Consider the following 27,339-nt stretch of genomic DNA (forward strand, 5'->3'; position numbering starts at 1 on the left):
AATCATTTTTATTTAAATAATAGCGAACATGTATACAAATGACTAATAACCACAACAAAACAGTGGAGGAAGGGATTCCAAACAGGCCCCAAAATAAAATAGTATGAAGTATGAACCTCCTCAAATGCAGTAAAAATATTTACTATTGAGGAAAACTGGCAGAAAGACTCGCCACATAACTATGCTCATTTTAACCTCACTTTCAGCACAGAGCACTTTATGAGCATTAAAAAATAAAAATAAATTCAATTTTAAGTCTCTGTCTATAGTCTTTTTCTGGCGTTTTTCCATTACGTTGTTGAGATCAAGGCACCTGCAGTCAACCCGGAAACAAAAGACGAAGGGTGCAACAGTTTACCCTGTACTTTAGAACTATTGAGGTTATGCACAGTTTAAGCCGCACACTGTGCTGTTTTCATCAAGACAGTCTGTGTGTAGGCCGTCGAGTAGCAAATCTGCCTGAGGAATAACACATTGCTTGTGCTGTTTTACACCTACACACAGTAGGCCGTCATGATGAAAACAGCACAAGCAACATGCGTTATTCCTCAGGCAGATTCATCTCGAATGTTCCACCATAAGGCTTTCCACCACCGGCTTATTAGTGTTATCAAAGCACACTCCTATTACTGTATTGGGATTATTTATTTATTTTTAAAACAAAAAGGTTTAACCATGACACAATACAGAATATTTAAGCATTTTAAGCTTCGACGGCTTCCTGGTTAGTTGCTGGCCTCTAAGATCTCTGTTGGAAAGCTACTGTATATCCTTTTAACATGAACAAACATGTACATTGAGTTTACCCACTAAGCACTAACCTTATACAGTATTACGACCCCCATCAACTCGGTTCCAGTTATACTGTCGAGGACATGTGTTCCTGGATTTTAAAATTACAATTGAAATCTGTGGACTACCTCAATAACACCAATATTTTGCTGCCTCAATAACTGAATTTGCTGCATTCAAAGAGCTTCCTATACCATTATTTTCTTCTTTAGTTTTTTACAAAGAACTAATTTAAATACACAAATAGTACAATCTGTATATTTCTATGAAAATAGAACTGATAGGTTATTTTTACTCCATTGACATGATGGCAAGTAACCCTTAAAACTGGTCACACTTTTCCTAAACTCCTCAGGAGAAGTCTTCAATCTCTTGCTCCATCTCCTGTTAAAAAGAAATTAAGAGAATAAGTTCAGGTAAAAACATTAAAATTCAGGTTAATTCCACCAAATATCTTCTCATTTCACCACCCATTCCTGACCTGTAATAGTGCGGTCTTGTTGTAGTCTCGTCTGTGTCTATATATGCTCTGACAGAGCAGTGCATACAGTTTCTCCAACTGATAGACCTCATAGCCTTCAGTCTTAGTCACCGATTTCTCCAACAGTTCCTGTAAATGAGAGAAAACATTTTTTGCGTGCAAAATAACCTTCTGTCCAACACAACTTGGACTTCAGAGAAGGCTTCAGAGAAGAATTGAATCAGATGAGTATGTTTCTTTTTTTTTCTTTTTTTCACGATTTTGTAACCCATTTTTCACCCCTGTGTCAATCATCCTGTGATGTGATCCTGGGCTCTACACACCCTCCGCCAACCTAGGGAGAGCAACGGACTTAACTCATGCTTCCTTCATGCTTGAGTGTCCAAGTTGCTCCTTTACACCTGACAGGGGGGAGTTTCCCTGGTTGGACGTAGCGCGTGGAAGGAACACGTTATTCCAACCAGTTCCTTTCCCCTCCATGAGGCGTCCCGGCTGGCCAGGGGGAGGCAGTTTAGAGACCAGGATTACTGCATGTTTTTGTGAGGGTACCTACCCTAGGGGACACGGGGAGAACATGCAAACTCCACACAGAAAGGCCCTTTCGCCAACCCCGCCTTCGGGTATGGGCACTGATGACGCGGAGGAGGAAACACGCCGTCAGCACCCACAGCGCCCCGAGCGGGAATCGAACCCAGGACCTTCTAGCTGTGAGGCGACAGCACTACCAACTGTGCCCCAGATGAGTATGTTTGACTGTGCCTGTCTTTGCCAAGATGCTCTATAAAATCAGGTTACAAGTATCCTAGCTTAGCATGAGTTTACACACGCACAGTGTCCCATACCTTTAGTTTGTCTCTGTCTAGTAGCAGTGGGGGATTTTTTTGGTCCAGAATCTGTAGAGCTTGGTCCACATCAATCATTTGCTGCTGTAGCACAGCATTTTTCAGAGCTCGTGTCATTCGCCTCGCGCCGTGCTCTGAAATGGGATATAAAAGCGCATTATAATATACGTATATATCATGATTATATACCATCAAAAAATATACCATCAGAAAAAACCCGGTCCACCCCGGTAACAAGATCTGCACATGCACACCCTCTACTGTGGGGGGACGCGCAATGCGTGTATCTATTCTACGTCCGAGCATAGACATGGTAACGCCCCGCCTGCCTCCGATTGGCCTACCGACACTGCCGGCCTTACCAGACTTTCCTCTGAGGTGCTATATGCTGGATAGTCTGCCAAGAGGTTACTCCGTGGTGGGAAATAAATAAATAATACAAGTACGATATAATGCAAGAGAACGACAGCTTGGCACGCGCAACAGTAACTTTGATGTTTTGTAGAAGAGGCAAACTAATATATTGTTTATGCCGTTTATTCTTTACATTATTGTACTGTAAAAAGGTCACTTTTCCCTTGATCTTTATATTTTTTTGTATAATAGTATTAGTTCACTATAATTAGATTAATACACAATAAACCAACATTAGTAACACTTTAATTTAGAACACACCCAAATCAAATCATACAAACACGTGTTCAATCAATCATTCAATCAAAGCAAACGGCATAAACAATATTAGTTTGCCTCTTCTACAAAAATAAAAGTTACAAGTTACTGTCGTGCGTGCCAAGCTGTCATTCTCTTGTACTTGTATTATTTCCATTTTCCCACCTCGGACAGAGTCTGGTGAGACCTGTGGGTGAGACAATCGGTATTCTGTAGTGTCGGTATGCCAATCAGAGGGGCGTGACCATGTCTATGCTCAGACGCAGAATAGATATAAGCACGCGCAACAGGCCAATAGCACACACACCAAGGCCCACCTCTGCTCGATCATGATTGGAGGAAGGCCCCTCTCTATCCTGATTGGATGAAGGATGGGCCCTCTAGGCAAAAACGAAACCTAAGCTTTTTTTGACCACAGGGGTGAACTGGGGGCAGGTAGGAACTCTATGGTCAGCACACTATTGTAGGGAGGATTATCGCCAAAAAAAGAAAAGTAATTTGAATTAAGTGAAATCACTGATGATACCTTTAAAAGCACACATGATTATAAATTACTTTTATAGAATTCAGACTTATCTTTTCTTTCTGCAACTTTCTTGGTTGTTGCTGAGAAATTTACTCGTCAGACCCAATGAATGACTCGTACAATTAAATGTATAAACCAGGGATCAACAGACAATAAATCACTCAATGAGTTGATCAGTACCACTACTTTTACTTTTTGGAACATATGCATTTACTGCTTTCATCTTGTGTGACACTAACCTGCCCCGGTGTCCTCATCCATTTGTTCAGCTTCATGAGGGTCTGTGTTGCAGGTCTGTCCAGACTCCTTGCTCTTAGCCTGAGGTAAATCGCTGCTCTCAGCTTCGTCCACCTCCATAACCTCCTCCTGACTGTTCTGCTCAGACACTTCGACACTGGTTTCAGTGCCTCTGCAACTCCCAGAAAATTCTCCGTAATCTTGTGCCCCTCCTTCTGCTGGTGGCTTGCCGTTTAGGTTTGACTCTTCTGGTGGGTTTGAGCTGTAGTCTGCCTGTTCTGTAGCGGTATTCACCTGGTCATCTTTTTTGGATCTGGTGTCGTCGTTCTGTTCAATGACCTCCTCACCAACTTGCCTCATCTCCTTTCCTGCAGGTTCTTCCTGAACACTTCCACAAACACCCTGAGCTGTGTCAAGTCCTGACTGCTCCTCATCTCCTCCAGTCCCCTCCTCAGTGTCTACTCCTCCCTTCCCACCCTCTTCCTCATGTTCAGTCTCCTCCTCTTTCTCGTCAGACTCGACTAAGTGCGATTGGTCTTTGGAGACGTGAGGAGAGGAGTACGACTTTTTCTTGCAGGAGCCGGTGGTGCCGCTGGCCCAGCGATTCCTCCTCCGTCTCTTCTTCTTCTGGCCTGGATGGAAAAAGAGGAAAGAGGTTTCACGGGACCCTTTCCGAATCGCGATTTGATATGGTCTGTGAATTTCAGACTGTGCCTAGAAGGATCATTGTTGTCAGCTACCAACAGTCAATGACATGTACAATGCCAGGGCGAAGGAGAGAGCTGTTATGGTGACCCAATATACCTAAACACATTTAGTCAGGAAAGAGACAAGAAAATACAAAACCCAAGACCTCAATTAAGCACTTTTAACCTGTTTCACCTGTCTCCCCCCACAAAACATTTCAAGAATAGCAACCTCACAACACGTTGCATCACACTGCATTGTGTTGTTATAGATTGTGTAATTTCACCGCGCGAGAGTTGTACAACAAAGTAAATTAAGGCTTAAGTGGTTAAATAGGACATGTCCAATATAATACAAACCTGAATGTTTGGGTGTATGCACGGCAGGCGCAGCAGGTAGAGCTGTAGTAGTGGCTCCAGTGGACTCTTTAGCTGGGGCAACATTGCTGGTTTTAGCCTCAGCCGTGGGTTTTGGTTGCTTGGGAAGCACGTGGTAGAAGGAAGGAGCATAGCGCAAGGTGGAGCAACCTGACACAGACAGACAGAGGGACAAACTCAACCGTGTGAACTCACAACTGTAGGTGATGAGCCAGCTTCTGCCTAAAGATACCTTGTATAATCAGAAATTGCAATACTGATGCAGGGACCACTTTGTCTTATATTGGACAGAATCACATTTAAAATTCTAATTTTTGTAAAGATGTAATTAGAAGGAGAATCGTAGACAACCTTTTATTATAAATAATGGTATCAAGGGAAGGGAGCAGAGCTTATGTTGAATATAGTGTTTGCAAACAGTCGTCCTCAACAGTATAGACAATTTACTGTGAGTTGGTGAATTTCATCACTTCTTTAGTTACTACCGGTACATCATTTTATTTAGTTACACACGTTTGGTTTAAAAAGACATAAAAAACATACCTCTTTTGCTGCGTGACTCCTTAATTTCTACACAGATCTTCTCAAAATCTTCATCCAGTTCATCTCTGATGATAGCGTGGACTGTGTCCTTTAAAGCACACGCCCTGTGGCGGATCTGACGATCTAGAGAGAACACACAAACACACAGGGATAAGGTTACCTATTCCTTCTTTCAGTGCTTATTTTATGTCCTTATTTGTCCAATATTTATCTCACCATCCAGAAATGAACTAAAACAACACCTGACCTATAAGTTCTAACTGTTGGTGATCAGATTGCGTGTGTGTGCGCGTGCCTGTGAGTTCACCTGAGGGGTCTCTGTCAGGGTTGTACTCCAGGGCATTCTGCCAGATTAGGTCAACATCATGGCGGAACTCCATAGCCATCCCATACTGATGGAGGTCTATCTTGGCCATAACAGTTGACAGGTCCATAGGCTGCTTAATCACCTCAGCATAGTCTGGGACCTAAAGTAAGACAGCAGATATAAGCCTTTGACACTTAATAAAAGAAAAAGTTTTTCAGATGGACAAAATCAAATATCACTATCAATATTTATAAGAGAATATCGATATAGTGGCGACTATTGGTTCTTAGACTTTTTACCCTAAATATCTATGCATTGAGAATCATTTAAATAATCAGCAGCAATGTCTACTCTTTATAATAACTAAGTGGGTATGGGCAAATAATACCAGGTACATGTAGAAAATTACATCACTCTACTTATACCATATCACGATAATATGATATCCCAGATGACAACCAGTCTTATATCACAATATCGATAAAATATCAATATATCGCCCAGCTCTACAGCGAAGACTTTGAACAGAATGCTACCTCTTCCAGATCTACAGGTTTCGTAAAGGCCTTGAAGCGCTTGTCCTGGGACAGGCGGTTGGTAACGTCACGCAGAAAGAGGCGGAGCTCCCTGAGAGTGTCTTCCTCCTGCTCTTCCAGTCGCTGTACCTCCGTCTCCGTCAGTTGACGAGGAGGCGCTGGTGGGGCCACAGTGAGCACTTCTAATGCTTGCATCACTAAGGTAGGAGAAGAGTATAGTTAACAATAGAGCCGTTCATTGTGCATTCGTGAAAAATAAATCTGCTTGTAAATTGGTACATGTGTTCACACTGTTCAGTAGTTAGAGCCCATTGAAAATGTAATGGTGGTCGAGGCTGTAACATTTTGTAATCAGAGACTGCTATTACGGTCTATCATCACAGTCTATCACCACAAGATGGCCCCTTTCCCTATTGTAATGCATTGTCATGTTTCGCCTTTTGCCCATGTGAGCTTCCATAGCCTGTCTACTTTGGAATCAAGACTGTCCCTCTGTGCCTGTGCCTGCACATAAACACACAAAAGTCTGATATGGTCGTGATTCTCAGTGATTTACACATTACATAAGTATCATATATGGTGTCAGAAACGAGTCAAGAACAAACCTAAAATGAATGCATGCATAAACAATGGACAACACTTTATTACCGAGAAGGGCGAGGTCGCTCTGAAACAACAGGTCTGGGAATGCCCATATATGGACCTTTTTTAAAGGCCAGGCCTTAATTTTCGGGTCTGTTGGGAACTCTAGTTATCGCGGGCTGCCAGGCCAATAACTTTGGGGCGGGCCCGTCTAGAGTTTGAATGGACAGGTATCAGTCAAAAGGGAGACATCAAAGAGGAAGGACGGGTGGGGAAGGACCAACATTATGGAATGGAAAGTCGATGTAGAGTTGCTGGCCGGCTCCATATATGCAGATCTAGGTGATGATCCAGTCTTATCCATGTATGGCTGTCCAGGGTTTGATGAGGTAAGTGTTGTGATCTTCATATATGGAGATGGCCATATAGGGAGCGTGTCACGAGGCGTGACGGACTGGCGGCCATATATGGAGGTGTGACGGACAGACGGGACTGACTGACAAGTTTTCATAGTAATCTGCGACCTGCTGACGCAATAAGAGCATGGCAGCAGAAAGACTTGTGTCATCTTGTCTCATCATTTTATGACTAGCCACGGCCAACCTGGCACTACACATCATTGTAGGACGTGGCCGTGCGCCGAAAATAGCAGATCTACAAGCTTCGTTATAGCGCTTCGCAATGTGCTGTAAGCTTGTAGATCTGCCATTTTCTGCTATACGGCAAGGTATAACTTCAGCTTGGGAGCGGAGCTGTTCTCACATAATTTTCTAGCGCGATTGCAGAGTTTGCAGCAGTGGCAGATAGGAATATAATAAAAAGTCTTCCCATATAATAGTGGGGGTGTCGCATTTCTTATTTGAGGCCAGTCTCCAGCTGTTATTTGACACTGCCAGTCTCTCTACTGCTTCCGTAAACAATAATCACGGGCACCCAACGCACATGTCACATGACACGGTTTGGCCGACGAGACAGTCAAGATTTCATAATACCGTATTAAACCATAAAACCGCACAACACTACTACAAGAAACATTCATCCATCCACACCAATTTCACATAGTAGTTTAATTCTAACCAGCTTTCTTCTTGGAGACGGGGGCCTTGGCAGCCTGGTTTAGGATCAGGTCTTCAAAAAAGTTCCTCCTCTCTCTGCTGGTAGGAACCTGGACATGAAACACCTCCCCGTACTCCACACGGAACAGCTCCTGCACCTGGGGCCAGCAAGTGATATTTTTAAAACAAAAATGATTTTGTTACAAAGGTTAAAGCTCTATATTCTATATCATTTTGAAGGTGGCGCTCAGTTTTATTTTAATATAGCAGAAAAACATTCCTTTTCCTTCTCATGGATGTTGACTTTTATATACACAATGTTGTCTGTAGTACATTTTATCCCCAGTGTCCACCATGACAGGAGGTGGGGCCCATGAACTACAGTTCCTGTAGCAGCCCCTTGGCCAGTGACGCCCACTGTAACGGACACACTGAATTTGACAGGCTGCTAAGCACCACGACTGCAACTGGTCAGTCCAGACCGCTGCAATGTGTGTGTGTGTGTGTGTGTGTGTGTGTGTGTGTGTGTGAGTGAGTGAGTGAGTGAAACACAATTTACAATACATTATATTTCCAACACACTGACACCAAAATAGTAAACAACAATAAACAAATATGTTACATTCTGTAACTCTGATCAAGAGTACATTCAAGTAGTCCATTTGTCAAGCTAGAGACTAAAGTGGAGGGGTGTGTGTGTGTGTGTGTGTGTGTGTGTGTGTGTGTGTGTGTGTGTGTGTGTGTGTGTGTGTGCGTGCGTACCTCTACACTGAGTTGGTCATAAGGCAGGTTACAGGTAGCCAGGAGTAGTATGGGGGAGAAGGCAGGGATTGAGTTGAGCAAGCTGAGAAAGGTGGCTCTCAGTGTAGAACCCACCGTCTCCCACCACTGTCCAACATGAGGTATATATAGGATACTGGGAGAGGTACGCCTGGCTTCAACAAACACCTACGATGGGACACATGACCAAGATTTTGTATGAGGCAATGTTAAATTGTTTTTTTATCCCAGAAAAACAGCATACTTTTCCTTCTCATGGATCGTCTTTTATTTTTTACACAATGTTGTCTGTAGTACATTTTATCCCCAGTGTCCACCATGACAGGAGGTGGGGCCCATGAACTACAGTTAATGTAGCAGCCCCTTGGCCAGTGACGCCCACTGTAACGGACACACTGAATTTGACAGGCTGCTAAGCACCACTTTTCAGCAGCCCAGCCAGTGTATTCTGGCCATATATATAGGGATAGTTAATAGATTGTTTCGCCTTATGTTATACAGAGAACAGTCTTTTACCTGAGCACAAGTCTCCTCTGGTGCAGTGGCGCTGGCTCCAAACAGCACAGCCATGTCCAGAGTGTAAACAGTGAATTTCTCCAGGGCGTGCAACATAGCAGGGGCCAGGTGGGAGCTCTGCCCAGAGCCTGGTCTGCCCTCCAATAGCAAGCGGGGACGGTAGGAGGTGGGCTGACTCAACACACTTCTGAAGGAGGGAGTACATACAGAGTGAGACAGGTTTAGGAGGAGTAATTAGGAACCTGCTGGTCAGGACAGTACCGGGGCAAATAGTACAGCAGATAATAGGAACGATCTTTCACTTGGTGATACAAGCGTGAAATTTGGCATGAACATGCCTCTGGGTCACCTCTTTAACTTTTTTAACCGAGCCAACGAAAAATACAATATGGCGGTCATTTTTCAAGATGGCCGCCAAATTAAAAAGGCCTTTTGTGGCGGTTCTGGACAACCATGGGTGGGGCCGACTCGAGACCGGGCACTGCACTCCCTGTGGGTGTGTGGAACGTGTGTGTCGAATTTGAAGTCGGTGGGGCGAACTTTTTTAACCGAGCCATCCAAGAATCCAATATGGCGGTGCTATTTCAAGATGGCCGCCACATCTAATTGTTAGCCTATGTCTACATTTCTTACAAATTTTAGGAAAAATTTCACCATTATAGATAGATAGATAGTTATTTATTTTTTTTATTATTATTATTATTATTTTTTTAATATTCTTTATATAATTTTTTTATTGTTTTGTTATTTTTTTTAGTTTTCATACTGAAAATGGTAGCATGCTAATGCTAACTTAATGCTAAAATGGTAGCATGCTAATGCTAACATAATAATGCTAACATGGTAATATGCTAGCATGCTAACATGATAATGCTAACATGCTAATTAGCATTAGAAAATGGTAGCATTAGCATGCTACCATTTTCAGTATGAAAACTAAAAATAATGACAAAAAAATATATATATATATAAAGAATTTAAAAAAATATATATATAAAAAAAAAATCTATCCATCTATCTATAATGGTGAAATTCTTCCTAAATTTTGTAAGAAATGTAGACATAGGCTAACATTTAGATGTGGCGGCCATCTTGAAATAGCACCGCCATATTGGATGGCTCGGTTAAAAAAGTTAAAGAGGTGACCCAGAGGCATGTTCATGCCAAATTTCACGCTTGTATCACCAAGCGAACAACCGTTCCAATGATCTGCTATATTGCACGAATTTTGTGTGCGTGTGTACATCTGTAATCCACGTAACCCGAGAACCGTTCGCCCCACCGTCTTCAAATTCGCCACACACGTTCCACACACCCACAGGGAGTGCAGTGCCCGGTCTCGAGTCGGCCGCACCCATGGTTGTCCAGAACCGCCACAAAAGGCCTTTTTTATTTGACGGCCATCTTGAAAAATGACCGCCATATTGGATTTTTCGCTGGCTCGGTTAAAAAAGTTAAAGAGGTGACCCAGAGGCATGTTCATGCCAAGTTTCACGCTTGTATCACCAAGTGAAAGGTTCTCTCACAATATGGCTGTTAGCCGCTGTACTAAAAGGTAAATTAAGGGATGTAGAGGGGAAAGATCAAGATGGAGATCTGGAAGACAGACAGAAACTGCCCAAACCATAAAAATGTTTGGTTAATATATCCTTTTATATGAAGCCATATGAACGAACCTGTTGAAATTGAAGAGTCCTCCTGAACCAGCCGCTTTGGGCTGAGATTGAGGGTGAGAAGTGAGGCCATTGGTGCAAACCGCTGAATCGTCATCGTCACTGAACATCAGATCATCTTCAAATACCCCACGAGGCAAATCTGGAAGCACATACACAACTTCCAACACCCGCACCAAACTAAGTATAACACAAGCTAAAGGGACATAGGGAAAGGAATAGAATGACCCTACCTGGGTCCCTCTTAGACTTTAACCCCTGCTCAGCATGTGGGAACAGTCTGGTCACTGTGTCTAGAAGGTTCTGCAGAGCTGTGCATAGCAGAGGACGAATGGCAGGTATGAGGGCCTTGGCTGGTGACACCACAGCTCTACGAATCAAAATAAACAATATTATGTTAATTAGGATTACTTACAGAACACACCTGCAGCAGGGGTTCAGGACCTACTTGGACATTAGACGGGATGTTTTTTTAACTCCCACAATGAAAGAAGTGAGAGGCAAAAATAGTCAGATATACTCATTAATAGTTGTTGGTCATACCTCTGGGCTGCAGGCACCATCTTGGCCATAGCACACATGAAGTCTCTGCTGCCGATGGAAATGGAGCTGACGTCGAGCACTAATTTCTCTGAGGAAGAATAGATCTGGGGGTATCGACGTCGCAGGGCACACAGAGCAGCCTCGGAACACACTGCCTTGATGTCAGCACCGCAATAACCTTACAAGAGAGGATTGACACAGGCTACTGTTACCAGATGTGAGCGCACACACACACACACACACACACACATACGAGAAGTGTCTTTAACATGAAATATTGTTTGTATGAGTCTTCAGGTGCAGCTGTGCCTACCAACACACTTGTCTGCCAATTCCTCTAAGAAAGCATCAGAGGGTTGAGGAGTCCACTGTCTCGTGTGGATTATCAGAATGTCCTTCCTTGCCTAAAAAGACAACAATGTTTCCATTGGTTAAATAATGTAATAATATTTAATGAATTGCATTTTAATAGCACTTTTCTAAGTGCTCAAAGCACTTTACAATGGTTCATTCATTCATACATTGGAAGGTGAAGGGGCGAACAGTCGACGCCAGCGTCCTCACTTCCCACATTCACACACCAATGGTGGCAAGCTCACACCGACCAACTCATTTGAGGCAATGTAGGGTTCAGTGTCTTGCCCAAGGACACTTCGACATGTGGACAGGAGGAGCCGGGATTCGAACCGCCGACCCAGGGATCATTGGACGACCTGCTCTACCTCCTGAGCCACAGCCTCCCACCATTTATTATCATAGTCATGATATTAGCTACATGAATCTTGTTCATGAGCTGATCATTAATGTCCTCAACGAAATGTACCATGTTGCTGTCACTTCTCTAAGCTACTAAAAGGTGCTGAATATAAATACTATGCAAACTGCCTTTCAGCTGAATTCCTTTGCAAAGCAGGTGTATCATGATCATAGCTGCCTGAAATATGTCATCCTGGCTGAACTCTGCTATACACTATACTAGTGTAAAACAGCATTTGCTTGGTTTATTACACCAATAGTTTAATCCTTTACACATACTCACAGAGTAAAATACATTCACAAATCACACCTGGGAGCTTTCCAGTACAACTATAGTTATACTGTTGGCCACTGAGCAGCTTCACTGTAGAGTTTTGGGGCTAGGTTTGATAAGATTAACAACAATCATTTAATGTAATTCCTTAGATTTGCATTCCTAGCTTGGAATCTGACCTCTCTGTCAGGCAGGCCAAAGAGGAACTCTCTGTCAAAGCGCCCTGGTCGTCGAAGAGCTGGATCGATGGAATCGAGTCGGTTAGTGGCTCCTATCACCACAACCTCTCCTCTACTGTCTAGACCGTCCATAAGAGCCAGGAGAGTGGATACGATAGAGCTAAATGGACAAACAGAGAGAATAACATTCATGAATACAATCAGCACATTCTCATCTCGACAGCAGCAATCATGTTACACTGAGAGACCGATTAATGTTATCTGGTCAGATTTCAAAGTTAGTTAATTAAATCCAATGGATATGAACAAAGCCTGGCCCGGGGCTTTCTAAGTTTCTATGATTATTATTTTTGGCATCCAACCACAATATCAGCAGACATAATATCAGGAGTCTCTGGTATATACCCTCACCAAGTTTAAGTTTAATTGGCAGATGAAATTGAATGAGTACAGAGGTGGAATAACTGAACATGGAATAATTAAGCGTCATACTATTGAAGACGATTTAGCACAGAATGCAGGTGGTGCTACTTAGTAGCTTAGCTAGCAGTGTTGCTAATGACAGGGCAGGGCTACATTAAAAGACGAAGAAGCGGAAATTAACAAATGATTATGACAATGCAAATGTCTCAGACTCCCCACAGCATAGTCAACTATTTCCATCATCAAGGAACATGGATTTTATCGTCACAAACATAACATAATAACGTCTACAGAGGCAGCCCAAATAAAAGTATTTATAACTAACTTCACACCCGAGTGAAGTGAGGGGCACTCTTATCATATATCATCTCATACCGGCCAATCACAATTTGCGTCCTCACTTTTCCGTCTTCACTTTTCTACCCTTACTTTTAACTTCTTCAATATCTACATTGCTCAGCCAATAAAATCATCGCTATGGGGTGATTAGCCAATCACAAGCCAATGTCTGTGTTCACACAAACCCGGAAAGCTGGGCTAAGGAGGGGCTAGCGCCCTCAAAAATGGTTCGAACATTTGTTTGAAAACGCCACAGAACATGTCTTTGGGGCCCGCCTTGCTCACCTGTGTATCTGGTCCTGTCGACTGGACCTGACTGGAGCCAAACCATCAATCTCATCAAAGAAGATAATGGATGGACGCATCTGGTATGCCTGAGAGGAATTAAACACAAATTAAGCCAAATCAAATTTCCTCCACAGATTTATTGCTTATATGGCAACCTAAAATAAGCAGAAAAGAAAAACATGAATGTGTCAGGGGTCTCCATTGTTAGCATGGTGTACGTTTCATTTACCTGGTCAAACAATAGGCGCAACTGTCTCTCCGACTCCCCAACCCATTTACTGAGGCAGTCAGCTCCTTTCCTCATGAAGAAAGACACCTTCCTCTGTCCCTGGCTGCACTCATTAGCCAGGGCTCTGGCCACCAGGGTCTTCCCTGTCCCCGGAGGACCGTAGAATAGACAGCCCCTGGAGGTGAGGACAAATTGGACTTATCTTAGTTAGAGAATCATATCATAGCTACCTGTATTATGCAGCCCACAAACTAGATGGCTGGCTTCAGGTCACGACTGAAGAACATGCATAGTTGAACATGAGCCACATGTTTGTTGGCTTTTTCCAACACCCTCTCTGGTGAACTAGTACAGTGACATGCTTATACAGACACCCATTACAATAGTTTCAGACAGTCTTTGCATGGCTCAACTAATACATAGAGAAGAAAATAGTAGATGAGACAGATGGTAAATGTAGAACTCTTGATAAAACAGATCATTGTGAAAGAGGATGATAGAGGACAGACCCAATGGAATAAAAAATATTCTGGTAGATTACAAACTTTTGACTAGAAGTTGACTAGAACACTATTGTAACTGCCGTACAAACAGACCTATACACACACCAGGATTACTTTGTGCGTTTGCATAACGATCAACATTATGCGCTTGTTCTTTCAAACACCCACTTGATGTAGCCTGGTTAATAAACCAGACCGAATCAGCCGTTGGCAAAAATTAATTGCCTGTCGGCGGATTACGGTCTGGAGAGGCTCAATTGTACGCCCATTTCCTACACCAGAGAAATGGGACGGCCAATCGGGACACGGTATGCAATATGGGCGGGCTTTGGTACAGTGACTTTCAATGCTTGATATCACATGCTTATATCACAGCTTGAGACCTTTGACTGACAGTAGCTCTGACCAATTGCGTCAAAGAGAAAATGTTTCAACCCGCCCCCCTGGAAATGAAATCCAAGCTGAGCCTCCCCAGACTAATATCCCACGGTCCGTGCGGTATTAGTCTGGTTTATTAACCAGGCTACACTTGATGCACACAAGTTATTTTAATTTACCTGGGTGGTTGTATCCTGAACCTCTCAAAGACTTCCGGGTAGAGGAGAGGAAAGACCACCATCTCCTTCAATGATGAGATGTGTCTGCTCAGACCGCCGATGCTGTCAAAACGCACCTAAAACCACAAATACACCATCACTTCTACTCACAGCCTAGCCTCAACATGGCCATTTATCCCTGGTCCAATGCATCCATCGATCAGTAACATGTCTATCATGTTATGGTTACCTTGATTAGCTCAATTCTCTGATATGTTAATGCTACCTACCGTCTTGTCTATCTGCATGGGGTCAACATCAGCAAGGCTGGCTCCTATTTTCATCCTGTCCTTGTGGATGCCAAGTAGGTCCTCTTTCACCAGATTCATAGGTAGACATCTGGGGAAAACATCAATCCAAGTTATCAGAATTTTAAAGGCAAACTGGAACCTATATACAGCTTTTGTCGCCACACGAAAGGGAAATTCAGGTCAAATGTCCGCTAAATCTTGTCCCCTCAGTCACGTCTCAAGATTTGCCATCGACCAAGAACATTGTCAATTAGGTCAAAATTCTGCTAAATGTGACGTAAATTAAACATCTGACAAGATATTCAGATTAGAGCTCATTTTGGACTAATCACTAGTTGCTAATTGGCACAGCATGTTTGGGAATAGTCAAGGTGGTGGTGTGAATCTGCTGAGAATCCTGTGGTGCAGGTAATTTCTTTCATTTCATTTGTGCTGGCTAATGTAGTCAAATAGCCCAACTTTAATCCAAGGCAAAATACTACTCAATTAGGACTGGTTGTCCGAGTTAGGACCCACCACAGTGGAGACCTTAACCGGGACGTCGAAATCTCGAATCTGGGTTTTAAGGTCAAATCCCTGTCTCGTACAGAAATCGATGAAGTCTCTTGCGAGGAGCATAGCAAATGCTGCTTGCCTACATCTCCCTCAATATACTGTAGCTGAATTCCCGTCATGATGATGACGCGATTCGGCTGAATGCGTGTCAGGATGACGATGCCAGTCGTCCATATCCATATATGGATTTCTACATTGACCTGATGTCAGCACTAGGGCCCTCAATTGCGTACGCCAAAATATGGGTGCACGCCGAAATGACCGACATTTTTGGCATTTACCATTTCCGCCAAAGCTTGAAATTGAACTTGAGTAGGACAAAAAGTCACGTCTGGTCGGGAGCTGTCGTACGCTTTGTCCTCACCAGTTTTTCTGTCTTAGAACAGCGGAGCAGCATTGTTTGACCAGCTGAGAGGCTGTCACAGGCATCTAAACATATGTTTTCACTCCTAAAATGTATAAAACTAATAATACATGTGAAAAAAAAAAGAATTGTAAAGGCATGTGATATGAAATTGGTAGTGTGCAAGCAATTAAAATCGCGCAATTAAAAACAATGTTGCAAGTCATGCTTAAGCCATTTAAACAGTGTTTTGCATGAGCGCATACCGGTAGCCCCCCCCCCCCCCCCTCCTGCAATAGTTAACTTCCATGACATGGATCGAGAGGCATTTGCATAGCTGCAGCTATAGCTCTTCTTTTCGCAGATAAGTATAAGCCTGGGACCGAGGCTATGCTATAGTCAAGTCTACCAACCATACGGGTAGCCTATGGCTACTGCAATCTACAGCCATGTCTTTCTCGCGCGCATCCCCGGCCGTTAGCTTTAGGTGTGAAGTGTGGACGGTTTGGGGGACCATTTAAAACAAAGGTGGCTTGCTAACCAGAAAGGCAAGCGAGGTGAGAGGAGAAACAGACAGGGTAGGCCTACAGCTTTATTTAATTCATGCAGGTGTTCGTTCTTTATACATTTAAAATACAATAACACACCAGTTGGGCCTGCAAGTTGCGTGTGCGTGCGCCTGTGTGTGTGTGTGTGTGTGTGTGTGTGTGTGTGTGTGTGTATGAGAGGGGGGGGTGAGGCGGGCAGCAAGTGGAAACCTTTTTATTTACTTTTTCCATTGTGTAACTATGGTTACCATGCGTTGTTTGGTCGTATTGCAGAACGTTCATGACGCAAAAACGAAATTAAGGAAGGATCAGCTGTTTGCGATCACTTTATAAATGCCGTGGCGACATGGGTGTACTACGAAACCTGCACTCGAATCTGTGGCAGATTTTACACTTGATTGATAAATAAGGGCCTAGATGTCTCTCCATATATGGAACCCTCATGAGAGGTAGTGAGAGCCTTTGTTACAGCAGCCTACTAACTATTTCAGATGCATATTAATACTGTACACATTTGGATACAAATATACCAAGCAAAATAAAGAGCTTAATCTCCAAGCCACTAAACCTTGACACCTGCTTGTGTGTGTGTGTGTGTGTGTGTGTGTTAGTTATAGAACAGTCCTAACCTGTTGACAGGTCTACTCCTGTTTTTACTCCTCCGTCTCTGGAACTTCTCATCATCTGAGGATGATGAGGAAGAGGAAGTGGAGTCACTGCTGTGGATGGCATGCCTCCTTCTGAAAGCATAAAACACCGAAAATATAATGCCATCATTTCTGAAAGCATTCTGTTGGCTCATCTGTCTATATCAACAACTCTTGTAGAAAATTAAATAAAACAGGTGAACTGACTAAAAGAGGGCAAGAACAAAACAAGTACCAATACATTTAAATCTACATTTAAATCTACCCCTACAGAATTGTATTCACAGTACACTATGCAGAGGGAATCAGTTATCACCGTCAGAGTGATCCCCCAAAACAAGAAAAACACAGATATCAAGAATGAGATCTCTGCAAAATGGCAACTACAGTATGACTTGATCGCTTCTCCTACTGTAGGTGTCAAACACACTTAAATATAATAATAAATACAAATTAAAAAGGCACCCCAGTTCTCCAGGCATTATTACTTAGGAGGAGAAATTCAAAACATATGCAGAAATTTTTATTAGGAGAAATGCATGACTCACAGTTGTAACAGAAAATGCCATAACTGTACGCCACTGCAAGTAGTGCGAGTAGACAGACAGCACCCAAACGAGGTACACAGTGATCCCAATAGAGCAACTTAAAACAGCAGTAGGGACTGTGGTCTTACCTGTCGGAGTTACTCCTGAGGATGCAGGGAGAGGAAGAGAATCAGAAAAAGGACAGAATAAAGAAATGTAGGAATGGACATGCAATGATGTCTAGCAGTAGGGGGGGGGGGGGGCTGTGGTTCACTAGTTGGTTTAATATTAATAAACATGTCTGAACTTGAGATGGATACTACTTTTGTTGATTTCTGTGTCGTCATTGATAGCATATTGTGTGTGTGTTCCAGTTATTTTTTGTTGTTTTTGAGTCTGTTAATTCCTTTATTGACAGGACAGTAGACTGACATGAAATGGGAAGAGTTGGGGAGTGACACACAGCAAAGGACGTCAGGATTCGGCCCAGTGACACACTGTCATTGCAGCCTAGGGTGCCCGGACCGCTACGCTGGCTGCCCAGGCCTGTTCCAGTCAATTTGTAGCATATCGGTTTGTTAAACAGTGAAGTTTTCCTTTGCATACAGATTTCATTTTGATATAGACATATTTTTAACCAAATAATGCATTGTTGATGACATAGGGTGGGTTATCACTTATCAGGGTGGATTATGATACTAACCGGCTGCTTCTCCTTCTGTTGTAGGGGCTCCTAGGGGCAGTGGAGCTGAAACTAAATCTCCGTCTGGTTGGGGACGGGTGGCCCTTGAGGTACATGCGGCTCTTCCTCGGTTCTCTGGGCTCTGAGGGGGGAGACATACATTACCGACCCTTTGCAACCAATATGAACCACGGACGGTTCAAACGACATCAAATCTAAGCAGTACAAGGGATGGTTTAAACAACGTCAAATCAAAGCCATACAAGGGATTCAGGTTTTTTTTACACATGATAAAATACAACCTTTAAAACGATTTGGAAAAGATTTTAATGTGATTCTCTATTCCCCAAGTAGGATAGAGAAGGAATAGTTAAATTGAGAGCTTCTATAAAACAGGACATTCAACTTTCAACATTCAACATTGAACATTGAATTCAACATTCAACAATTCAACATTCAACGCTCCATCTTGCGTAGTGCCTTATGCCTTATCCCTAATCTTCTTATGCATTTTTGAGAGGTGCATCCTATATGCTGCTTTTAGTGTATGTTCAAACTTTGTCCTACACAAATTCATTGGCAATTCCCATTGACAATGAATGGAGAATTTTACGTCAGTGTTTGAGCAAATAGGCAGTGTCTATTTCACGTCATGATGATGTACGATGATAAGAGCGCCCCTCACTTCTCACGGGTGTGATTTCTAACACTAGCATTTACTATTAAAAAATGTTTTTCCAAATCGTAAATAAATTCTTACAAAGTTTAGGCATAATGGGCAAGATATCAATGTAAAAATGACAACTTGTTCTAACAATGGAGTCCAAACGCTTTTCCGACTAGTCATTGGTCCGACATGCGGAAAACGACCAGATTAATGTTGGCGAACATGAGTTAAGGTTGGCAAACATGCGCTGCTCCATGCTTGCGGTTATGGTTAGGTTAGGGTTTGAGGTAGGTTGTCGGTTGTCTGTACAGGAAACCAAAGAGTCATACCTTCCTGAGGGGCCTGGTAGCGCACCACAGCCTTCCTCTGTCTGAAGTCATAGCGTTTCTGGTGGTCTTCTTCTTCATCCTCTCCATCTTCGTCTTCTTCATCATCTTCTTCTTCATCTTCCTCCTCCTCCTCCTCCTCCTGCTGCTCCTCCTGCTGCTTATGTTCTCCTTCCTCCTGGACCTTATCTTCAACATGTTCATCCCCACCTTTTGGGAGGGAAAAAAACATCCAATACCAAAATAAGGAGTGATGCCATTACAAGTTAAGAATTTGCTAAATTGAGAGGTGCCATTGACTGAACATCACTCTGCAACAACAAATACTAATTGATGCTCAGTGGATTACGTTTCATGAAAAGTAGTATATTAATTATTCTGTTTGCCTAGGCACACCTGAGCAAACTATTTATTACCAAGAGTAAATAAACTAGTATGATAAAAACGCAATGCTATCTCATGATTCTCATCAAATATTTGCTAAAAGTAAAGATTGGACCAAGTAGCAATGGCATACGAATGGTCAAACCAAACATTACATGCCATTCGTGTACATATACAGTAAAGGCCATGGGGTCACCATAAACAGTAGGTTTATTCTCAGGGGAGCATGCATGAATGCACTCGGAAAGTTTCAAGCTTATATGACCTTGTATGAAAACTACAGTGATTTTTTGATATTTTGGCCCAAGGGTAGAGCTAGAGCGCTAGGCTATGGTCTCACAAAAAGCAGTTGAGGCCATCCTCCTGGAAGCTAAATATACTTGTACTTTTTTGTTATATGCAAATGAGAATTATTGGTGCAATAGTGGTATTAGAATTAGATGAAAGGCCATTAGGTCACCAAAAGTGCCATCCTCTGAGGAGCATGAAGACGCTTAGCAAAGTCCATGGTATGAAGGTGCAGAGCAAAGTCATTCCATCTGTGACGTTTGGTGCTGCTTGTGACCAAAGTGATGGACGGCCGGCTGGATGGACTAACCAAACGCCATAGCCATCCTAAAGCCCCAACCACACCAATGGGTCAAGACGCAACAAACCGGATTTAGCGTTGGTCCCAGCGATGCGATAGGTCCTGTCAGTGCATGGTGGCACATGTCGACACAAGTTGACCCAAGTGATTCAATTCAATGGTTGCTTGCATCTACTCGCAACTGTTTGGTTGCAAGGAGTTGCATGGCGACCCATTGGTGTGGTTTGGGCTTTAGAGCCACCACTGGAGGGGGGCTCCAAACATGACACTGAAAGGAAGCATCTCATATGATTCTCTCTCCCTAATCCATTCCATTAGTGAACATTATGCTAAACTGGCTGATGATATTCTAATGAGTCAACCAGATATTAACTAATCAATAGCAACCGGTTCCGACCATGAGTTTTGCCTCCAAACATCATGAGTATTTCAATTAACTTTCTATGGATCATTCATTGACACAGCGGCCATTTAACCCTACCCTGTTTCCACTGTGTGGCTATGATCAGCTGGAGTTATTCAATCTCACCTTTGTTCTCCTTCTCCTGGGTCTCTTCACTCTCCTCATCGGTCGTCGCAGATCTAAGCCTCCTGCCTCTGGTGTACATCCCCAACTTCAGGAAGAACATTATTGGTCATTTTACTGCATTGATGTGATTATTCCTATGAATACACTATACATACTGTACACAGTTCAACAGCATGAAAACAGGCCCTGGAATAGAATGAACTGACCAATGTAACTTGATAACACAACTGGGAAATTAATACTGATCTGTAGCAACACATATCTATAAGTTGGGATCAAACTGATTGATAGAGCCTGTAGTGTACTGTACCTCCATATAATAAACGTTTCTATGAGGTTGAAGAATGTTATGAACCACAGACAACTGATTTGATCTTACTTCCTCTTTAGTGTCCCTGTCTCTGCTCCTCAGTCTGCGTCTCATCTTCTGCATGTCGTCCATCTTCTGGAGAACAGCCTCAGCCGTGCTGAGAGAGAGGCAGAGAACCAGATTGATAAACCATCATCCATATGTTTGGAATGTCTGCGATACAGAGGGGAGCCGTAACACAGTAGGAGGATAATAGCCTTTGTGTCAGTGACCCCTCCTCTCGGATAAAGACTTAAAGTTGGGGTCAATGCTATACAATACTATGTATTACTACAGCCTATGAAATGTACAGTATCTGGTACAATAAAGGTGAACTATGTACAATCTTAAAGGACAAGTTCACCACTTTTCAACCCATCTTCATATAATTAGCCCTTCCCCAAGTCCCTCCCCAACCTGTCCTTCATCTCCAATAGGCACGTTAGCAGCGAAGAGACAGGTCAAGCTGTCTCTCTCACCAATTGTGATGCATGTTAAATAACGGGATTTCTCTATATAATTTATATAACATTTCAGAAGCAAAACCAGTAGCAGTAGGCTTAGGCTATGCACTGGGAGAATGTGCATGACATTATTTAAATGAAATAGAAATACGAGGAAATGACAGAGGGAGAAATCAACTTTTAACGACCGCCCGACAGGAGTTTTCATGTTGCACAGTAAGACTACGGAATTATTGCCATCATCTGTGTTAGTCATGTAACTTTCCCGACGTTAAGTCGTGTAAATGTCAAAACAACACAGCCATGCAAAATAACATTGACAGCTACGAGGTGGCAAAAGCTTGACCTGCATAGCAACAGTTGCTAAACTATTTGGATTGGCATTGGACAATCACTTTTTGGAGAGGGATTTAATTGGTCCTCACTAATGTTCATTATAAAATACAATTTTTTTTCTACTCAGTATGTGTCTCATAGGAGGGCTGTGGGCAGTTCAGAAACCTGTCTTCCAGTGACATCATCAATGGGGAATCCAAAAGAAACGGAAGGCTTTCTATTACTGAAAAGTTGAAATGCAATAATGGAAGCCATCGATCGTTAATAAAAATCTAAATATATATATCTTTTTTAATCTTGTTTTAAAAATAAATCTGCCTAACGATGATGGGTTTCTAAACTGCCCACAGCCCTGACAATGAGATATAGACATGTTGAAAAGTGGTGAAGTGTTCCTTTAAGACAATTGGACATATTCACTGCATCACAAACACCAACACTGAAATTACTAAAACAGTGAGAGTATATCCAATATCACATTATATTTCACATTAGACAGGTCATATTTAATTTCTTGACATTTAAAAACATTTCCTCTTGCTTGTGAGATGATGCTTGTCATTGTATGAAAGATTTCATTCAAAAGACTCAAAATGAACAAAACTGAGCAAAGTGGAATCATCTTTACTGGACCTACTTGGTAATGAGTCTGTCATACAGAACTGACTGGTTGCGGCGGCCGCGGGAGTTCACATTATATCTAGTGTTTCTGGAGCTACGCCGCACTGAGTGGTCCTCTTCTTCCTCCTCTTCCATCGCTCGGCTTTTCATACTGAGTCGACTCCTCTTGTGAGTGGATGTGCCTTCCACTGCATCCAATACATCTGTGAAGTTAAATATTTGTTATGGTACCTTTATTTAAAAGGGACACTTCACCCTTTTTACAAAACAATATATGTTAATGACGTTTAGAAGCTTTAGAACACTTTCCTGGGGGTCTTTATGTATGTAATATGTGGTTTTAGATATTTTAGGTTGTAGCAGTGAGCCCGGTGTCTCTGATGTCATGGACACTGGGCTCACTTCCTTCCTGGACTACATTTTGTCTCAGTAAGACAGCTCTCCCCCCATCCACAAGGAGGAGCAGTGCACCAAATAATTATGGGAATTGTAGTCCAGGAAGGTAGTGAGACCAGTGTCCATGACATCACATCAGAGACACTGTGCTTACTGCTACAATCTAAAATATCTAAAACCACATATTACACACATAAAGACCCCCAGGAAAGTGTTCTAAAGCTTCTAAACGTCATTAACATACGGTATATGTTTTTGCAAAAAGGGTGAAGTGTCCCTTTAACACTCCAAGTGGCAAATACGGAGGTCTCCGTCCTATTAAATAATCCGGCGCAATCAAAAAATCATATCATAACGGAGTGCACCAGTCTACCGGCTGGTAGCGTCGATTGAGCAACATTTGATGTAATTTCCGGTTGGGACGTCATCCAAAGTGGTCCCCATTTATTTTTGTGGATGGGAGGAAAGATATTAAAAACTCTTGATCTAAATCAGGGGTCCTCAACTAGAAATGATGAAGGTCCACAAATATTTTTTTGAATAAGACCGTGCGCGGCGTCCATCGGAGAGCGGGGCTCTATGCCCGTTTAGTATGGTCAAGCCAAGCTTATACAAATCAGATCCCCTTCCAACCAACCAATAATGGGGTGCAGAGTACAGGCCCTGAGTGGAACTCCAAATCAGGCCGGGAGTTATACGCCCTGGCAGGCCACACTGCGCGCGCGCGTAGCGCGTGCCAGAATTTTGGGGGCCCTTGGGGGACATTTTGGGGGCCTTTGCAGGAATTTCATATGAGAAATGTACCATCTGATGTTATTTATATTATTAACTTCTTCCCTTAATTATTAACATAAGACACACAATGTAGTTGTGCTGCAGCAACACTGCCTGAATTGAAATTGACTGTGGCTGGCCTGGCCTGAGCTTAGGAGAGATTTTTTTTTTGCTGGCCTGACCTGATGCAAAAAAAAAAGAAATTGCCTAGGGTCCGCAGAGAGGTGGTCCGCGGTCCGGTTGTGGACCGCAGTCCGCCAGTTGAGTACCCCTGATCTAAATCAATGCTTCCAATTCTAACCAAAGATTGTTTTTGACAGCCCATTGTGGCCATGTCGCTTGTCGCGCTAGAAGTAATCATACTTCCCGTTGTTGTTGTTGGCTACATCTAGCTTCTTCTAGCTACTTCCAAAATGGAGTGGAGCAAACTTGAAATAGGCTCTGAAGCTGCAAATCGCTGGGCGCTCAACAAGAAAATCTATACTATAACAGGGGTTCAACGTTTTTGGCTGGGGACCCCTGGAAATGCTTTGGCCATGCCTCGCGGCCCCCGCCCCTTCCCCACCCCCAATACAAATTGAGTTAATTGACCGCTACAATAACCTTAATAATAGAGAAAATACATCATAAATAAATACTGAAACCAAACCAGATATAATCATTAAGGAAAGTTTATTTATTTTATGTGTTCTATGAAAACTCTTCATTTCCATTTTCCAGCCATTCATTATTTAGGGTTTTAAATAATCTGGGGACCCCCCAAAATACTTTGGCGATGCCCAGAGGGGTCGTGAAAACCCCATGAACCCCCCCCCCCCCCCCCCCCCCCCCACACACACACACACACACACACACACACACACAAGAACTGATTTGCAAGTTAACAGCACGTAGCAGAGTATAAATCTACCCACTCCTTGAGAAAAGAAAAAAGCCCAACATCTATCTACCTGCTTGCTGCTTGCCACGGGATGCTTTCCCCTCTCCCTGCAGCCTGGGGGATTTCCTGTAGAAAAACAAAGATGAAACTTTAATGTGAGTTTGTTTTTTTGTCCAAAAATTGTGGAAATAGAAGATCTACAAACAAGTGGCTATTTACACCATTTTCTAAATAGTAAATAAAAATATAATTAGTATAATTAAATATATCAAGTCAAGTCATTTCTCAATATTAATATCATATCTGCCCGTGCAAACAAAAAAAAGCTTACTTTCCTTAGTGGACGCACTCTCAGCCCCCACCACACGTATAAAATGCACTTTTTGGCCAGAAAGGGATTTTTTTTCACCAGACGAAAAATACTTTTAGTTACTCCACTGCAGCTTCTACCGATATTGCCAAGAGAAACCCCCATAGACAAGATTTTTCCTTCCGGTGAAAAAACCTACCTGAGAAGTAGCCGCAATTTGCAACTCTAGATTTTTTTATAATGGGATGAATCTAGAGTTGCAATACCCTCCCCACTCATCTTTTTTGGTTTGCGATCTGCTTGTCTTAAACGACGTTAAACTCACCAACATTGCAGCTGTAGTACAAGCTTAAATTATCCTCTTTAAATCTGCCAAGCTTGTTTGTCATAAAAATCCACCATAGAGATGTTATGAGCTACTTTCTGTCAAGACATCCTCTGCAAGTGATTATTTTTCTAAGTGTTGCAGTTTGGAAGCACTCGTTTTTATTAACGGGTCGCACTGCTGCCTCCTGCATTATGTGCAAATTCGAAACAGGTGGAACGCAGGGCCGTTCAGTGACATATGACGAGTGCTTCCAAACTCCAGCACTTGCAGAGGATGTCTTGACAGAAAGTAGCTCATAACATCTCTACGGTGGATTTTTATGAAAAACAAGCTCGGCAGATTGAAAGAGGATAATTCAAGCTTGTACAGCTGCAATGTTGGTGAGTTTAACGTCGTTTAAGACAAGCAGATCGCAAACCAAAAAAGATGAGTGGGGAGTCAATGGAGGGTATTGCAACTCTAGATTCATCGCATTATAAAACAATCTAGAGTTGCAAATTGCGGCTACCTGAGAAGGACAGTTATTTTAACACATCCTCAGTGTTAAAATAACACTGAGGATTTCACAGTGTACCGATTGGGATCCCAGAGATGAAAATCATATAAAATATAATTGGCAGTCTGACTTAAATAATATAAAACTGGGGGCACATGAAAGGTTGACAATAACTGATGATTAGTGCATCATGTAGCAACATATTGACATTTTTGTAGGGTCTACTCTAGTCTACTGTAATGTTACAGCATGGGAAAAGCAACAACAGGCCATTGTTACCTAGTGCAACATCCTTCAGGCTCATCTTCAGTCTTGGGGGAGCTGGTCGTGCCATTCATGTCAGAGAAGGAGACCTCTAGCCGCACTCTCCGCACTCTGTTCCTCAATGAATGACGAACACCACTGTCGTCGTCCTCCTTCATAATATCAGCATGGTCCTGAAGCAGACCGTGTGTAACAAATGAAATAATGAATAATTGAATTGGGTTCGGGAGAACTGTCCATGTGTCAGGCACAATACTCGAGTCACTAATCAATGTAACGTTACAATGCATGTTCAAAGTTGCATTCGTTGCTCTTAGTCTACACTAGACTGAGAAGAAAATAAAAAAAAACATTTGGAATGCAGCATACAATTTACTCTGATGGGGTAAATGTCCAACAGATTAGATCATAGTGCATAATTCAGATCAGTAGACAATAATGTCAAGATTCAGTGTTATAAGATCTGTCCGGCGTTCAGTCTGACTCTGAGTCTGGTAAGTTTGCCATACCCGTGGGGATTTGGCCAGCTAATAGGGCTAGTTAGCTTAGCAAGTTAGCAAGGAAATAGCACTATAAAGTTGTTCTAATCAGTCAATCATTGTTAGATTGCAACGGCCCGTTTTATACTCACGTTCTCGGTGTTATTTTCGAGGCTACTGAAACTGTCGTCCTGGCCCCGGGAAGAGCGGGTAAGCCGGGAAGATCTTTTCTGCGACGCGGGAAGCAGTGACAGAAACTCGGAGCTAGAATCCAAATCTACCGCCCTCCTTTTAGGAGTCGCTGCTGGTTCAGCCTCGGCATTGCCGCTGCTGCTGCGTAGTATCACCATCTTGACTCCGAAAACCTGGTCCGTGCAAGCAATCAAAAATATCTAACGGCTGCGTGTACTGTACAGAACTAGCTTTACAATAGCGCTACCATAACCGACAATAACAGTAAACACCAAGCAGCTGTCTATTACACCCTTATTCCGCCAGCCCCTTGATTTCTGGCGCCACAAACGTCATCACAAGTTGAGTGGCAGAATAGTGAGCTTCCGACTGGAAACCTAGATCGGTCAATAAAACACTGTATATGCAGGGTCACATTGTAGTAATTATATTAACTGGTGCGAAGCAACTTGGAATGTTGAAATACCTTCAGCAGTTTGGAAAGAACGGGAAATGAGCAGCTCTGCTGCGGCGGTATTTCTTAACATTGACAAGCGGAGCGATATAGGGATATTCCAGGAAGAGGTTCCGGATATTTTTATGGCGCGCTCCAACTGCAGTTCTGCGCGGTCTAATTATGTAAACAGGTCATGTCCACATTATGGTCCACATCCACACACATGCACC

At 42.7% G+C, this 27,339-nt stretch overlaps 1 protein-coding gene across 3 annotated transcripts; it reads right to left on the reverse strand.

Annotated features, from left to right (window-relative positions):
- On the reverse strand, positions 1-26,970 carry atad2 (ATPase family AAA domain containing 2). 3 transcript variants are annotated; one of them, XM_083761813.1, is made up of 29 exons: positions 26,634-26,970; positions 26,018-26,175; positions 24,675-24,730; positions 22,571-22,757; positions 21,164-21,251; positions 20,785-20,869; positions 19,286-19,492; positions 18,311-18,431; positions 17,063-17,170; positions 14,967-15,075; positions 14,698-14,813; positions 13,638-13,812; positions 13,406-13,494; positions 12,359-12,518; positions 11,463-11,553; positions 11,150-11,327; positions 10,840-10,976; positions 10,610-10,748; positions 8,934-9,120; positions 8,400-8,585; positions 7,660-7,795; positions 6,001-6,197; positions 5,465-5,624; positions 5,158-5,280; positions 4,597-4,764; positions 3,553-4,182; positions 2,116-2,249; positions 1,274-1,402; positions 1-1,176 (listed from the first exon to the last, which is right to left on the reverse strand). In XM_083761813.1, exons 1-29 carry the CDS (start codon positions 26,829-26,831, stop codon positions 1,144-1,146), a joined length of 4,485 nt encoding a protein of 1,494 aa, XP_083617939.1. In that variant the 5' UTR covers positions 26,832-26,970; the 3' UTR covers positions 1-1,143. The 3 variants fall into 3 exon arrangements, with proteins under 3 accessions (XP_083617939.1, XP_083617937.1, XP_083617938.1); XM_083761811.1 differs by having other exon boundaries at positions 17,063-17,173; XM_083761812.1 differs by having other exon boundaries at positions 17,063-17,173; positions 26,018-26,154; positions 26,616-26,970.
- Positions 26,971-27,339: the final 369 nt, after the last annotated feature.

Source organism: Protomyctophum parallelum (assembly GCF_964188405.1).
Source record: "Protomyctophum parallelum genome assembly, chromosome: 3".
Classification (NCBI taxonomy): domain Eukaryota; kingdom Metazoa; phylum Chordata; class Actinopteri; order Myctophiformes; family Myctophidae; genus Protomyctophum; species Protomyctophum parallelum.

Coding starts and splice junctions, on each gene's coding strand:
- atad2 (XM_083761811.1), bottom strand. CDS start 26,831: ATGGTGATACTACGCAGCAGCAGCGGCAATGCCGAGGCTGAACCAGCA. Junction 13,495..13,637: donor TGCGCCTATTGTTTGACCAG/GTAAATGAAACG, acceptor AATTCCTCTCAG/GCATACCAGATGCGTCCATC. Junction 1,177..1,273: donor ACAAGACCGCACTATTACAG/GTCAGGAATGGG, acceptor TCTTTTTAACAG/GAGATGGAGCAAGAGATTGA.